Here is a 12925-nt window from a genome sequence, read left to right on the forward strand (position 1 = left end):
GCTTGCTCTGCTTGCCCAGTGATTTTACACACTGCCCCTCTTCACACTTGCAAAGGCCACCTGTGGCTATCTTCTAGTCCTAAGGTATCACTTATGGCTCAGAACATGTGTTTCAGACTCTCCTTTATTATCAGCATGAAACCATAGTCCCCTTGGTGTTTGCAGAGCTGGGGCGTGAGTCCCAAGGTAAGTGACCCTGTGAGGGAGAGCACACCTCAGAGGAAGGGTGTGAATTCTCAGTGCACTCCCTTCTTTAAATATCCAAAAGCCACACTTGGCTTGTTCTCTATCGGTGAAAACACAGGGCTTTCTACCTTAACCTTTACTTATGTGTTGATCACAGGGACTGTGATCTCTGTGTTTGAAATCTGGCCTTTTCCCCATCAGGCTGGGATACCTGCCTAACACAGAGATACCACAGGGCATGACCCTCACTTTGTGATCTAGGGAGGGTGTTGACATGGGCAGGCCCAACCACTTGCCCTTCATGGGGGCCAGCAGATTTGTCCTTCCACGTGAGCCAGGCACTGCTTGGCCTAGCTGGAAAGACTGAAGTTTCATATATACACAAACCCAATTTCCAGCTTGGGAAAAATGATTTCTATGAGATTCAAGAATCTGGTAAGCAGCAAGCTCCTGTCCATAGTGACTTGCCTGGATGTGAATTTTAGTTGCCATTCCAGAATAGGTCTATGTCTTGGGCAGGTAGGGACAGACTCTGATCCTGGACTCTGTGCAGTGACCTGAACTGTTGGTCTCAGCCAGAAGTCTTGAGTGTGGGACAGTGTCAGGCTGCAGTAGTGCCCTGGCCCTCCTGACCACCAGTCACCAGGCTTCACAAGTGCCATTTACAGGCCAGTACCTGATTGAAAAATGGAGAAACTTGACCCTCAGATGTGTCACCAAGCTTTAGAGATGTGCACAGACCCTTGCTGTTAACCACTGAACTTAGCTTCTGGAGATAATTTTACAAGTGCCAATGAGGTGGGTAGACTATCTCAGCATTCTGCCTGCCAATTGAGGTCGGAATTCCCAATTGTTACACATTTGTTTAATCAAAAAGGTTAAAATTGGGTCATTTAAAAATTATATTTAATATAGCTTTATAATTTATATTGCTTACTATATTTGCACTCTGATGCAAACTTACGTATTTTCCTTAGATGAGCATTATAATGCTACTTAAAAGCACAGGCTTTATAAAATAACTTTGGTCTTTTGCATTCAGCTACAGAAAGCCAGGCACAAAAGCATAGATAAGACTATCCCTTATTCTGGCTATTTCCTTAAAAATAAAAATTAAAAGAACTTGAACCAAATTTACTGCTTTTTGAATAGAAAAGGAAGGAATTATTCCAAACGATTGATCTGTTCACTAAGCTACTCATTTACCTTAAAGACAAAAAGTGTAAATCCAGTTCTCTTAAACTGAGAAAATTGATTTGCTCAAGTGGGGTTCATTGAAATCAGGCACACCCTCTGAAACTTCGACAGTGCCTGCATCCGTTTAGCAACCTATCATCTTGCAGGTGAGAACTCAGGTAGAGGGACTAGCAGGATTCTTTCCATCTTCATCGAATGATTGGTGCTGATCGGTCATTTGTCACTGTTGGCCGGAGTTTCACAGTAGCGAAGGGGTTTTCTCCACTATAGGGGAGGAAAGGAAGAAGAAAGAATCTAAGTACTGCTTCAGAACAGGAATTAGATGTTATGTATATGGGGGTGTATGCACACAACAGTAGCGCTTACATGTGCAGGCCAATGTCATTATTAGGTGTTTTATCATACTCCACTTTCTATTTTGAGACCGGAATTAGCTGTTTTATGGGTTGGTATCGAGTACCCAGAATCTGCCTGTCTTCCTCCATGGTGCTGTGGTTACATGTGTTTACTGTGTGTTGGGGATTTGAACTCAGGTCCTTTTTATGCTTATGCAGCAAGGACTCTACTCGTTGAGCCATCTTCCCACTACATTCAAATCCTGGACTTGAATACATAGGTATCTGACGGTTTACTATGCCGAGCTAGAGAGCAGGTCACACAAGAGTCTGATGAAGGAGCCGTGTGGAATAAGCCACCTGCCTTGGGTTAGAGCTGAACCATGCTGCTTTACACCCCACTGTCTAGAGCCAGTTTCCTCCATCCCCATGAAGGGCCTTTGGGGGACAATACTGGCCACTTCCTTAGCAGAGCAAGCAACATTACACTGACTTCATGACTAGGTTATACATACCTGAGGAATGGTGGCTTTGCAGTCCCATTTGCATCACTCTGGAAAAGACGAGATTATGGAAGGATTGAAATTGGAACATTTTTATAAGACCCACTGATAAAGACATGCAAAGTTAGATTTAAAGCCCCGGGTGGAGCTGGAGATAGTTATCAGTGAAGGATGCTGTTCCTTTTTTTTTTTTTTTGAGACAGGGTTTCTCTGTGGCTTTGGAGCCTGTCCTGAAACTAGATCTTGGCCTCAAACTCACAGAGATCCGCCTGCCTCTGCCCCCCCTCCCCAAGTGCTGGGATTAAAGGCGTGGACCACCACCCGGCTTGAAGGATGCTGTTCTTGTGGAGGACCTGAGGTCAGTTCCCAGTCCTATACAAATGCTCACATGCACCTGCACCTCCAGGGCATCTGACTTCTTGAATATGTACTCGTGTTCAAACATACATGTAGACAAATCTTTAAAGCTATTCATGTTTAAAAGCATCTCCTGATGTCTAAATTATTTCCAAAGAAGTGAAGACGAGAAAATGTTTTATGTTGTCAAGGGCCTTTTGTGTGTCAGAAGGTGGAATAAAGCAGTGCCTTGAAGTATGGCAGCAGTGCTCACACAGGTCAGCATGGAACTTACCAAATTATACCAAATTCAACTGAGCAACAACACCGTGGCATGAAAGGAAAACACAAATGTGTTTCAGACCCAAGCCATAGTATGGTATTAGTGACTGTGGGCTCCCCCTCCACTCGCCTCCCCTGCCCCATGCCTTTATTTTGGAGTGGAATCCTCAATGATGACATGAAAGTAATAGCAAATGTGGTTTGGGAGACTGATGCTAACTGCTAGAGCTGGCCACCTGACAACCTGGAGCGTGGCTTTGTAGCACACTTAGCTCAATCCCAGGGAAGCAGGGAGACAAGGGTGGGGGATTCTAAATTGAGGACCTGTCCAAATCCTGCAGATGTGTGGCTCTGAACTTCACAGCAGGTCACAGATACCACCTCCCTCCAATACATCTTTAGGGTGTTGGCTGGGGAATTGGTGTGTCTGTACCTCTTTTCCAGAATTCTAAAAATCTTGCAGTCTCAAATTTCCTGTCTCCTCTAAGAGAGCACTGGCCAAGCACTGCCCAGCAGAGGGCAGTAGAATATCGTCTTAAGCACCAGAGCCGTCTTCAAGTGCCTAGAAAGCTTCCCAGGCAGTCCTGGGCACAAGTAGGTTCAAAGCAAACAACTCATTTTCTAATGCGAGTTCTGAGGCTGAGGTCCTGAGCCAGGCCTCCTGCAGGACAGCATCGCTTTCATAGTGAGCGGATATTCTATCAGGCAGGAGCAGGCTGCAGGCCGTGGGCTGTGACTTCAGCCCCTGGGCTCCCCTAGCACAGTCATCTAGCTCAGGACTCAGTGTATACTCATCACAAGCACAAAGCGACTGCCTGGCTTGGCACATCTTAATCAGGCTTGAAGTGGCGTAAAAGTGATTTCTTCCTGCAGGGCACTCAGCTTCTTTAGCAGGCCTCTGGACAGTCATTTCTGATGTAACTTCTTATGATAGGGATGATTAAGAGCCAACTTATGATTTCTTTTTAAAGAGCATCAGGAGGTCCTGCCAGTTGCCTGCTCAAATTGCTGGCATGATTGGACTGCCTGGAGCAGCAATCCAGGCAATAGCCGGTCTGCAAGGGGCCTCTTGGCGCCCAGAAGTCAGACCAGAAGAGCAGCCTTGCAGCGCCAGGCTACCTAACTTTCCCATTGGACACTCCTGGACAAAACACTGTCCTATCCTGTGTGACTGTGAGGAGGACAGCATCATATCTTCGACTGGAAACCAGAAAGCTCTCTACCTGACATCACCTGCAGTTTGCCCTCCTAGAACTACCAGTTCAGTGGCCTTTTAAGGAGCTTCAGTACTCAGCACACTAAGTCAGAGAAACAAGCACAGCAAATCCTTGAAAGTAAAGTGTGTCCATGTGGCCCCAGACACCAACATACTCTGGACAGGCCTCTCGTAGCCCCAAGTAAAAATGCCCAAAAGTCCAACAGAATAGCTCTTGATTTTCATCCATTCTGTCCCTATGAGACCTCAGTACCAGGACATGGGGATCCTGGTGTTGGAGGAAAAACAGTAACTGTGGGGCATGCACAGAGGATCTGAGAATGTTGTTTGTTAATCTGTTGCTGATTGGACAAATCACTTCAAGAAAATTCATTTTAAGGACAGGTGTAGTATCCAGCACCCATATGCCCAGTACTTGAAAAGCTAAGAGAGAAGAGTTCAAGGCCACCCTGGGCCACATAATGAGATCATATCTCAGTTCCCCTACCCACTCCCCAAAAAAGATGTAGGAATACTGTTCAGGTGGTAGAGTGTTTGTCTAGCATGCACTAGGCCCTGGGAGCCACCACTAGCACTGTAAAACTGGCCTTGGTGGCACCAAGTTGTAACCTCAGCACTGTGGAGGTGGAGGCAAGAGGATTGGAAATTAAAGGTCATTCTTGGCTACACAACAAGTTTGAGGCTAGTGTGGATTCTATGACTTTTTTTTTTTTTTAATATTTATTATGTATACAATAGTCTGTGTATGCCTGCAGGCCAGAAGAGGGCACCAGACCTCATTACAGATGGTTGTGAGCCACTATGTGGTTGCTGGGAATTGAACTCAGGACCTTTGGAAGAGCAGGCAATGCTCTTAACTACTGAGCCATCTCTCCAGCCCTCTATGACTCTGTTTTTAAAAAAATGAAAAAAAAGTTGTATATTGTATGTGTTATTCTTATGTGTTCATGCACATGTGTATGGTATCCTTTAATAAAGTGTTTTACTTATATTGAGTGAGGTAACCCAGACTCAGAAAGACAGTTATCACATGTACTCACTCATAAGTAGCTTTTAGACATAAAGCAAAGAAAAACCAGCCTACAATTCACAATCCCAGAGACCTAGACAACAATGAGGACCCTAAGAGAGACATACATGGATCTAACTACATGGGAAGTAGAAAAAGACAAGATCTCCTGAGTTAATTGGGAGCATGGGGACCATGGGAGAGGGTAGAGGGGGAGGGAGCAGAGAAAATAAAAAAAAAATAAAGTGTTTACTTGGAAATCAAACATAGACAAGTCCAGACTTAAGGCGGTTTGGCGTGATTGCTTTCAATGGCATGAAAACTACAGTGAATTTGGGATACAGTTTTTTCCTGAACTGGTGATATGTGTTACAGCCCCTTCCCGTGGGATCCTGGAGTTACTGCTGAGACGCAGCTTCAGGCACTCTGCAGTATGCTGGCTTGCTAAGCTAGATGTGCCATAAGTTAGGTGATGCAGGACATCACCACCACCACAAAAATCCAGGAACATCTCAACAGGGTGTATTCAGGAAGCTTCTCCCAAACCCAAAATGGCCATTGCACTTGCTCCTTAAATACCCTCTTTGAAGCAGCACTACTCTGTTGCTGATGGCAGGGGTCCTTTTGCTTCCCCTAGCTGTGCTCCTAGGACTCCTGGTTTGAGTTGGTGGCAGTGTCAGTGGAAGATTGGCAGTTTTCGCTGTGGTATGCATAGGATCTTGGAATATTCAAAAAGTGTCTGTTCTTTCTGTGAGTGGTAAAAACAGTACAAACCCATCATCTAATCTCACCCTGTAACTGGGAAGCTCTTTGCATTTATGTAGGGGTTACTGTCCATCTCTGTTTTAAAAGAAGGCAAAGTAAACATCCTTAGTGGGATTTAAGCCTGGGTAGGGAGACTCTGAAGTATTTCCACCTTTGGATTTTGAAAGCCTAGTGTCTGCCCCTCCCCCCTCCCGCAACCCTGGCTAACCATGCTGGAGATGGAACCCACAGCTTTATTCAGTCCACGCAAGCTCTCTAACAACCGAGCTACCTCCCCATTATTTTCTAGTGACTTGACTTTTACTAGCTGGTATTTTCCATTATCCTTTGGATCAGAAAGGCAATCCTGCACCCTATCAGGTCCTTGGTAAACAGTGGAGAAGTGGAATGTGCCTTATCAGTCAAAGCTCCCAGCTCCCTTCCCCTCCTTGTACTGATAAACAGAGCTAGAGACTTTACAGCTCTGTTTCTCAATCCACTGCAGACCTAGGAAGTGGCTGTCATTCTTCTGTCCTCCCCCTTTCCTCCATTTCCCACGGCCCTGTAACCCATTTCACCATTGTGTCTAGCCAGGCCAGCTCACAGCAGGGTCCAGGAGCAGCCCTCAATTGGTTGCGGGAGGAGAAATGCTGTGATCCCACTATGTGTGGGTGTCAGGTTGGGTCAGGAGGTGGAAATAGCTATCATCTATTCTTGTATCTATACTTACTTAAATCTGTATCAAAAATAAATATAATTGAGTGTTAATCATATCCTGGAAATATACATATTTCCTTTAATATTTTTCTAGCTTTCAGAAAACCAAACCAAATTCATCCTTTTATATTTTTGAGTGGTGCTGGGAGATCCGCACTTGTGCACCATGTACTGCTGAACAAAAGTTACCTTGTAATTGGTGTTTGCTGTAGACGAACTGTGGAATTGCACCCCTTCTGAGAAATGGGGAGTATACACACATGCTCTACAGAAAGGATCCTACAACTGTAAAACCTAACAGGAAGACAAGCAGTAGACAGAAGAGGCGTGGACTCAGTTGTACCTGCTACAAGAGGAACACTGAGGAAGGGTCAGTGAGGAAAACGTCGTGAACACAAGCGGGGCAGGCTCGCAGCAGCGCACACACTTTCAGCTGCTCATCCTCCCGGGAGTCTAGCTCTGTTTCCTATCCTCTGCCACTCACTCCTCAGCCTCCTTCCAGTTTTCTCCATGCTGTTTTCAAAGAGACACCTGCTACTACCCCATCCATTCACATCCCAGGGAGCCTCCTTAGCCGGTATGGATCACAGTCTCGGCAACCATAGCCCTGCCTTCACAAACACGCCCGACTCCCCAATCCTCCCACTGCAGTACTATGACCTCAGTTAATCCCCAACCATTTGGTCATGCTTGAGGCCTCTCCTGTGACGATAGACTGTATGATGTCCTGAGTTTGCAGTCAGTAAGACTTCCAAAGATACATTTCTCAGAAAGTATGCCATCAATAAGCTACACATGATTCTACACATGATCATACTTCTCATCTGAACTTGAGCAGCTGAGAAGCACAGTGACAATTTCCAATCACTGCCAGCAGCTTTAATGGGTGCATGGTATGGCCCACCTCCTGCTTTCCTGTGGTGTACACGAACTCACTCTGTACACTTAGTTTGTCAACCTGCTTGATACCTGGACCCACCACAGCAGCTGATGATCATCCTCTTTCACCATTATGTAAGCAACCAGAAACCTAGGTAGGACACACTGGCCAAGTCAGCGCCTGCCTTGCCTTCTCACTGGATACTGAGGATGTACAAGCTCTTAGCCTGGATACATCTGACTCTCAGCCATCCTTTCTCCATCTTTTCCTCTTCTGCCTCCACTGGAGAGGAACATCAGGAGGAAGTCCAGTCACCACCCCCTAGCTCCATTCCCTGTGTATGTACATCACACACAATGTTTAAACTTTCTGCTCTCTGCCTCACAAACATCTCCAGGAACTTCTGCACAGTGGTTCTTTCCTGTCACAGCTTAATGTCACTTCAGAGAGACCATAGCCACATATACTGTCCCATGATACCTGTTGTCCTGTAAGTACCCTGCATTTGGGACAGAAGGACTAACTCTCAGATGCAGGAATGCATCTAGTAGGCTGCCTTTGTTTCTCAACAAGCTCTGGCTGAAGGTCTTGCCCCCTACAACCTAGACTCACTGAAGCCCAGCTCTCTCCAGGCAGTTTGAAGGCCATCCCAGCATGCTGCTCTCAGTGGAATCCCTGCAGGCCTAGGCCCAGCTCCCCATTCTGAATGATTCTTCTTTTTCCGCCTTTCTCAGGGCTCTATCTTGTGATGCTGAACTAAACAAATTTACCTGTCACATCCATCCAGGATGTCACCCTATCCATTAGTACCTCCCCCTATTTTCATTCTCAGCATGGCTTTTAACCTGTTTGGGTTTTTTATTTGCTTCCAAGCACTAGGATCTAAGTTCCAAAGGAGCAGGGCCCTCACCTGTTTGTCTAGAGCCCACACTGTGCCAGGTGCTCTGTAGACACTCCACTGCAGTTGCCAAGGGCAAAAAGGTGGCTAGGAGACCAAACCCTCCACGTTCCTTCTCAGGATCAGTTAAGGATTAAAGACAGTGTTTGCACATTGGCCAGCACAAAGTCCTTATTTTAAAGCTTAGCCACTCTCCTTTTCAGAAAACAACAGGAAAGGAACAAAATGCAGAGGAAGAGGATTGAAAATAAAAGACTAAGGCAAAAGCAAGGAGACATTAAAGTTCCAATAAGACCCAGCAAACAAACAGTTCAATTGTCCTGCACAAGATAAAGTAAAAAGGCAAGAAAGCAGGCTTAGACTTGGGGAATTGGGGAGAGCATGTGTCTTTGAAGAAGAGAAGCCCATGCTCTGATCCCCCATCAGCCATGAACAGAGCTAGGGCCTCTCGTCAGCACTCACAGGAGACGTGGGTGTGGCATCTGGTCTGGACACTGGGGCTTTGAAAGTAGAAGTAGTAGTTGTCTTGGGAGCATCTGCTCTCTTGTTTGAGGTGGTTCCCATGCTCAGGCACTCCAGGTAGTCAGGGTCTGGGATGGTAACACTGCTTTTCTCAGTCAGGTCCACAGTACTGATGCTTCTCACTGGTGCAGAGCTTAAAGCCAAAGATTAGGAAGCCAAGTTAGATGAGGTCATGCCACTTGCACCCCAAACATGTGACCCAAACATCCCATGGCCAAGACTATTAACCGTAGTAAGGATGTGTCAGGGCTGGAGAGATAGCTCAGCAGTTAAGAACACTGACTGTTCTTCCAGATGACTCCAGTTTGATTCCCAGCATCCTCATGGTGGATCACAACTATCTGTAACTCCAGTTCCAGGGATCTGGAACTTCTAGCCTCTGGAGGCACTGTGCACACATATGATGCACAGACATACATGAAATCAAAACATCCATTCACATGGAAAAAAAGTGAAGAGGGAATTACAGCATCGCACTATATATAAACGTAGTGGTTTACATGCATTAAGTGTGCATGCTTATATACATTTGCTAGGTATTGAGACCCTGTCTCAAAAGACAACTCTTACCTACTTCTTAAAAGGGTAGTTTTTCCTTCTTGGTAGGATGGCATTTTTAGACTCTGCTAGAGGGGAACATATGGAGATGGTTTATGCGGAAAGGGCCTGAAGGATGCTGAGCATGGCATCTGAGGGTCCAGAGGCTGGAGAGTAGTATACACGAGGGAGTTATGGTAAAGTACAGCATGGACATGTTATTTCTGAGGGTCCATGGGCAGCCAGCTAGAAATAGCCACATTTCAGTATGGATGAGTTTCAGTTTTGGTCCTGTACTCTTAGCTGTGTGTCCCTGAACCAGTTCTTTTTTTGTTCTTTTTCGAGACAGGGTTCTCTGTAGCTTTGGAGCCTGTCCTGGAACTAGCTCTTGTAGACCAGGCTGGTCTTGAACTCACAGAGATCTGGGATTAAAGGGAAGCATGTACCATCACCGCCTGGCTTTGAGCCAGTTCTTAAAACTTTCTTGTGCCTCAGATTCCTTAGTTTTAAAGTGGAGCCCTATCTCACAGGGTTGAGAGAATTCACTGTGGTAAGTAATTTAAAGCACTTGGGATTGTCTCTAAAAGATAGCTTTTTTTTTTTTTTTAAAAAAAAAAGATTTTAAATGTATGTTTATCAGTTGTGAGCTACCTGACTAAGAACTAAACTTGGGTCCTCTACAACAGTAGAATGCATTCTTAAACACTGAGCCATCTCTCCAGCTCCAAGATGCCTATTTTTAATTGTCACAACCTAGACTGAAAAATTGGGGTTTATCAGCATGGAGGTGATAAGGGAGGTCCATTGGTGTAGTTGCAAGTATAAAGGTAAATGAAACATGGCTAGTGAGTTGATCAGTGAGGATGGTTCCAAGATGGATAACCTGAGTCTGAGCCCTAGAGCCCACATCCTGGAAGGAAAGAACTGACTCCTGCAGGCTGTCTTCTGACTTCTACACATGTGCTGTATGTAGCACCTGCTTCTCCCACAAAAATTAATAAATGAAATGTGGAAAAAAAGAAGTAGATGAAATAGCCCAGGGAACACAGGAGGACTGAGGATGGATTCCGAGAAGCACGAGTGCCTATGTGGTGAATGGAGAAAGGACCCACGGAGGAGAGACAGCACAGGTCAAGAACTCAAGGTAGTAGAGCATTCATTGTACAGTGTCAGGGCTGCTGATGAGAAACAGCAGATGGGTGCTGTGGATGTAGCAATGCATCTGGTGGGGACAGGGAAGGCTGAGGAGCTGGTAGCTGGGCCTTGTCACAGCAGACAGACAGGGAAGCTCATGGACCAGAGGAGAAGCAGTTGGCTCCTATTAAGTGTTGAAGGTTAATCCCAGCGTGGCTGCACATCTAGGTTGTAGCTCTAAGTTTCAGATTCTCAGAGAGCTGGGCCATAGTCCCCTACCTTGGTGTAGGCACAGACACTGCTTCCTTCACATTTTCTTCCAGCAACTTTGTATATGATGATGGGAACCAGCCCCTCCTAAAGGTAAAGAAAAAGACCCATCTGTGATACTTGAGGCAGGCACATAAGTAGTACTCATATTTAGGGACATCCTGATGACTGCTCGGGTAGGCTAGCCACTCACAAATGGGCTGAATGAAATGGAAGCTTTTATGTGTGTGTCTCTCTCTCACACACACACACACACACACTGGAGGAAGAGAACAGATTCCTGGAAGTTGTCCTCCTACCTCTACACTGTATAGCACACATGCATGTGCACACAAATAAATATAAAAATATGCCTTTTGTCAGCAGTGATATAATATGATTTGATAATCTATTCTTGCATCAAGTTCACCTATATATGCACAAACTAGGTTGTGATGTAATAACAGCAGCTGCCCACACTATAAAGAAGAATAAAGGGTTCCTACACCCACAGCAACTTGCAGTTTACAGGAACGACAGTGGTTCTCTGAGGTGAGGGCCATTTGAACCTGGTGCAGATAGGTTCGTGCTAACTTACGCTTTGGTGGTGTCATGCTCTCCATAGAGCCAGCCGTCCTTCTCATCAGGGATGAGCAGTGTGATGACGTCCCCCTGGGAAAAGCTAAGTAAAGTCTTGTTATTGCCAGCAGTGTGAGGGAAGATGGTCTTCACTTTTTGCTTCTTCATCATGTTCAGTCCAGTTGCAACAGAAACCGATCTTTGTAAACTGGGATCTTCTGAAGTGTCTGTTGAAGTGAGCATGGGAATGAGGGTACTTCAGAGAATGTCAGCAGGCAAGTTCGAAGAGTGACCCCAGGAAACCATTTGTTTCTGTATCGTGCCCACACAATCCTTTTATGGAAACAAATTCTGGCCTATTTCCAGGCCTTTCACATTGCCCACGAGGAGGAAACAGGTAGGCCCCAAGCTTGGAGGCCTTTGTAGAGGTCAGAGGAGCCCTGCAGCCCAGAACACTTGTAAGAAGCCCAGCACAGCATGCAGCTTCACCTACACCATGGCAGCCAGGCCCACTTTTTCACTGGTGAATGCCCGCACTTCATGCTCTTTCAGTTTGGAACACAGGGGCAGCTGAGGCAACAGCTTAGACCCACTGCCTTTCTCTTGTGCTACAAGAAAAAGGAGTGAGTTGGAAATGCTGGTGTTTCTGGCTTCTCACCCGAGCACATACATGTGAGCTGCTGAGTTCCCTTGGTTGAGAATATGTCAAGAATCTTAGTGCTATACCCTACTAGCCAGCCTCCAGAGGAAGGCTCTGTGACTGCTGATATTGACAGACAAGGGAATTGAGCCCAAAAGAGTTCCAAGACTGGTTCAGCTCACAATTGGCAAATGGCAGCTATAGCCACTGGGGGTAGCTGAGTCTATAAGCACCTGTACTTGGGCACTATGCCACTACTGTCTCTAAACTTAAACATAGGCTGGTATGTACCACCCCAGAAAAGGGGAAACTGGCATGGGGATTTTAAATACCTGCTTTATTATTGCATCTTTGTAACAATTACAACACAAATTTTGCTATTTCTTAACATGTCTCTAATTATCTCAGCACTAAATCTGCCAGGGATTTTCATTTGGCTTTTACCAAAAAGAACCAGTTATTTGAATGAATTATATATTTTAACTTTCTTCAAAAGCAAATAACTACAAGTTATTATTTTCCCTTGCTGCGCAATCCTGGTTGTCTTTATAGAAATCTTTGTCTCAATCTCTCATCCCCCCACAACTGAAGACTACAGTCCGTGATTCTCTCCAGGCGCAGCCTGACTGCCATCAGATTTGTACTGAGGGAGTTATCAGATATGCAACATTGTGTGAAACTGAATTATTATCGTCTATCCTGTTTATTTTTAAATACAACACTTCGTAGACCCGAGAGATGACTCGTTGGTTAAGAACAAATACTGCATTTGCAGAGAATCTGAATTAAGTCCCTTGCACCCATGGCAAGCAGCTCAAACTGCCTCTTACTCCAGTTCCAGGAGAACCTACCCCTCTTCTGGCCTCCATAAGCACTGTGCTCATGTGCATATATCCCCACACAGACACACATGATTTAAAAAAAAACTTTTTGGGGCAGGAGAGATGGCTTAGTGGTTAAG

At 45.5% G+C, this 12925-nt stretch overlaps 1 protein-coding gene across 1 annotated transcript in view; it reads right to left on the reverse strand.

Moving 5' to 3' along the window:
- Positions 1–1075: 1075 nt before the first annotated feature.
- Baiap2l1 (BAR/IMD domain containing adaptor protein 2 like 1) overlaps positions 1076–12925 on the reverse strand; it is a 132835-nt gene continuing 120985 nt past the window's right edge. Inside the window, exons 11-15 of the mRNA XM_050124419.1 lie at positions 11344–11551; positions 10776–10853; positions 8766–8958; positions 2234–2271; positions 1076–1647 (exon numbers count right to left, since the gene is read on the reverse strand). Of these exons, the coding sequence (XP_049980376.1) occupies positions 1572–1647; positions 2234–2271; positions 8766–8958; positions 10776–10853; positions 11344–11551 (593 nt within the window). The 3' untranslated portion in view covers positions 1076–1571. The remainder of the gene's footprint in view (positions 1648–2233; positions 2272–8765; positions 8959–10775; positions 10854–11343; positions 11552–12925) is intronic.

The sequence above is a fragment of the Alexandromys fortis genome, unplaced genomic scaffold, assembly GCF_014885135.2.
Source record: "Alexandromys fortis isolate MF-2015 unplaced genomic scaffold, M_Fortis_MF-2015_v1.1 scaffold_227, whole genome shotgun sequence".
NCBI lineage: Eukaryota > Metazoa > Chordata > Mammalia > Rodentia > Cricetidae > Alexandromys > Alexandromys fortis.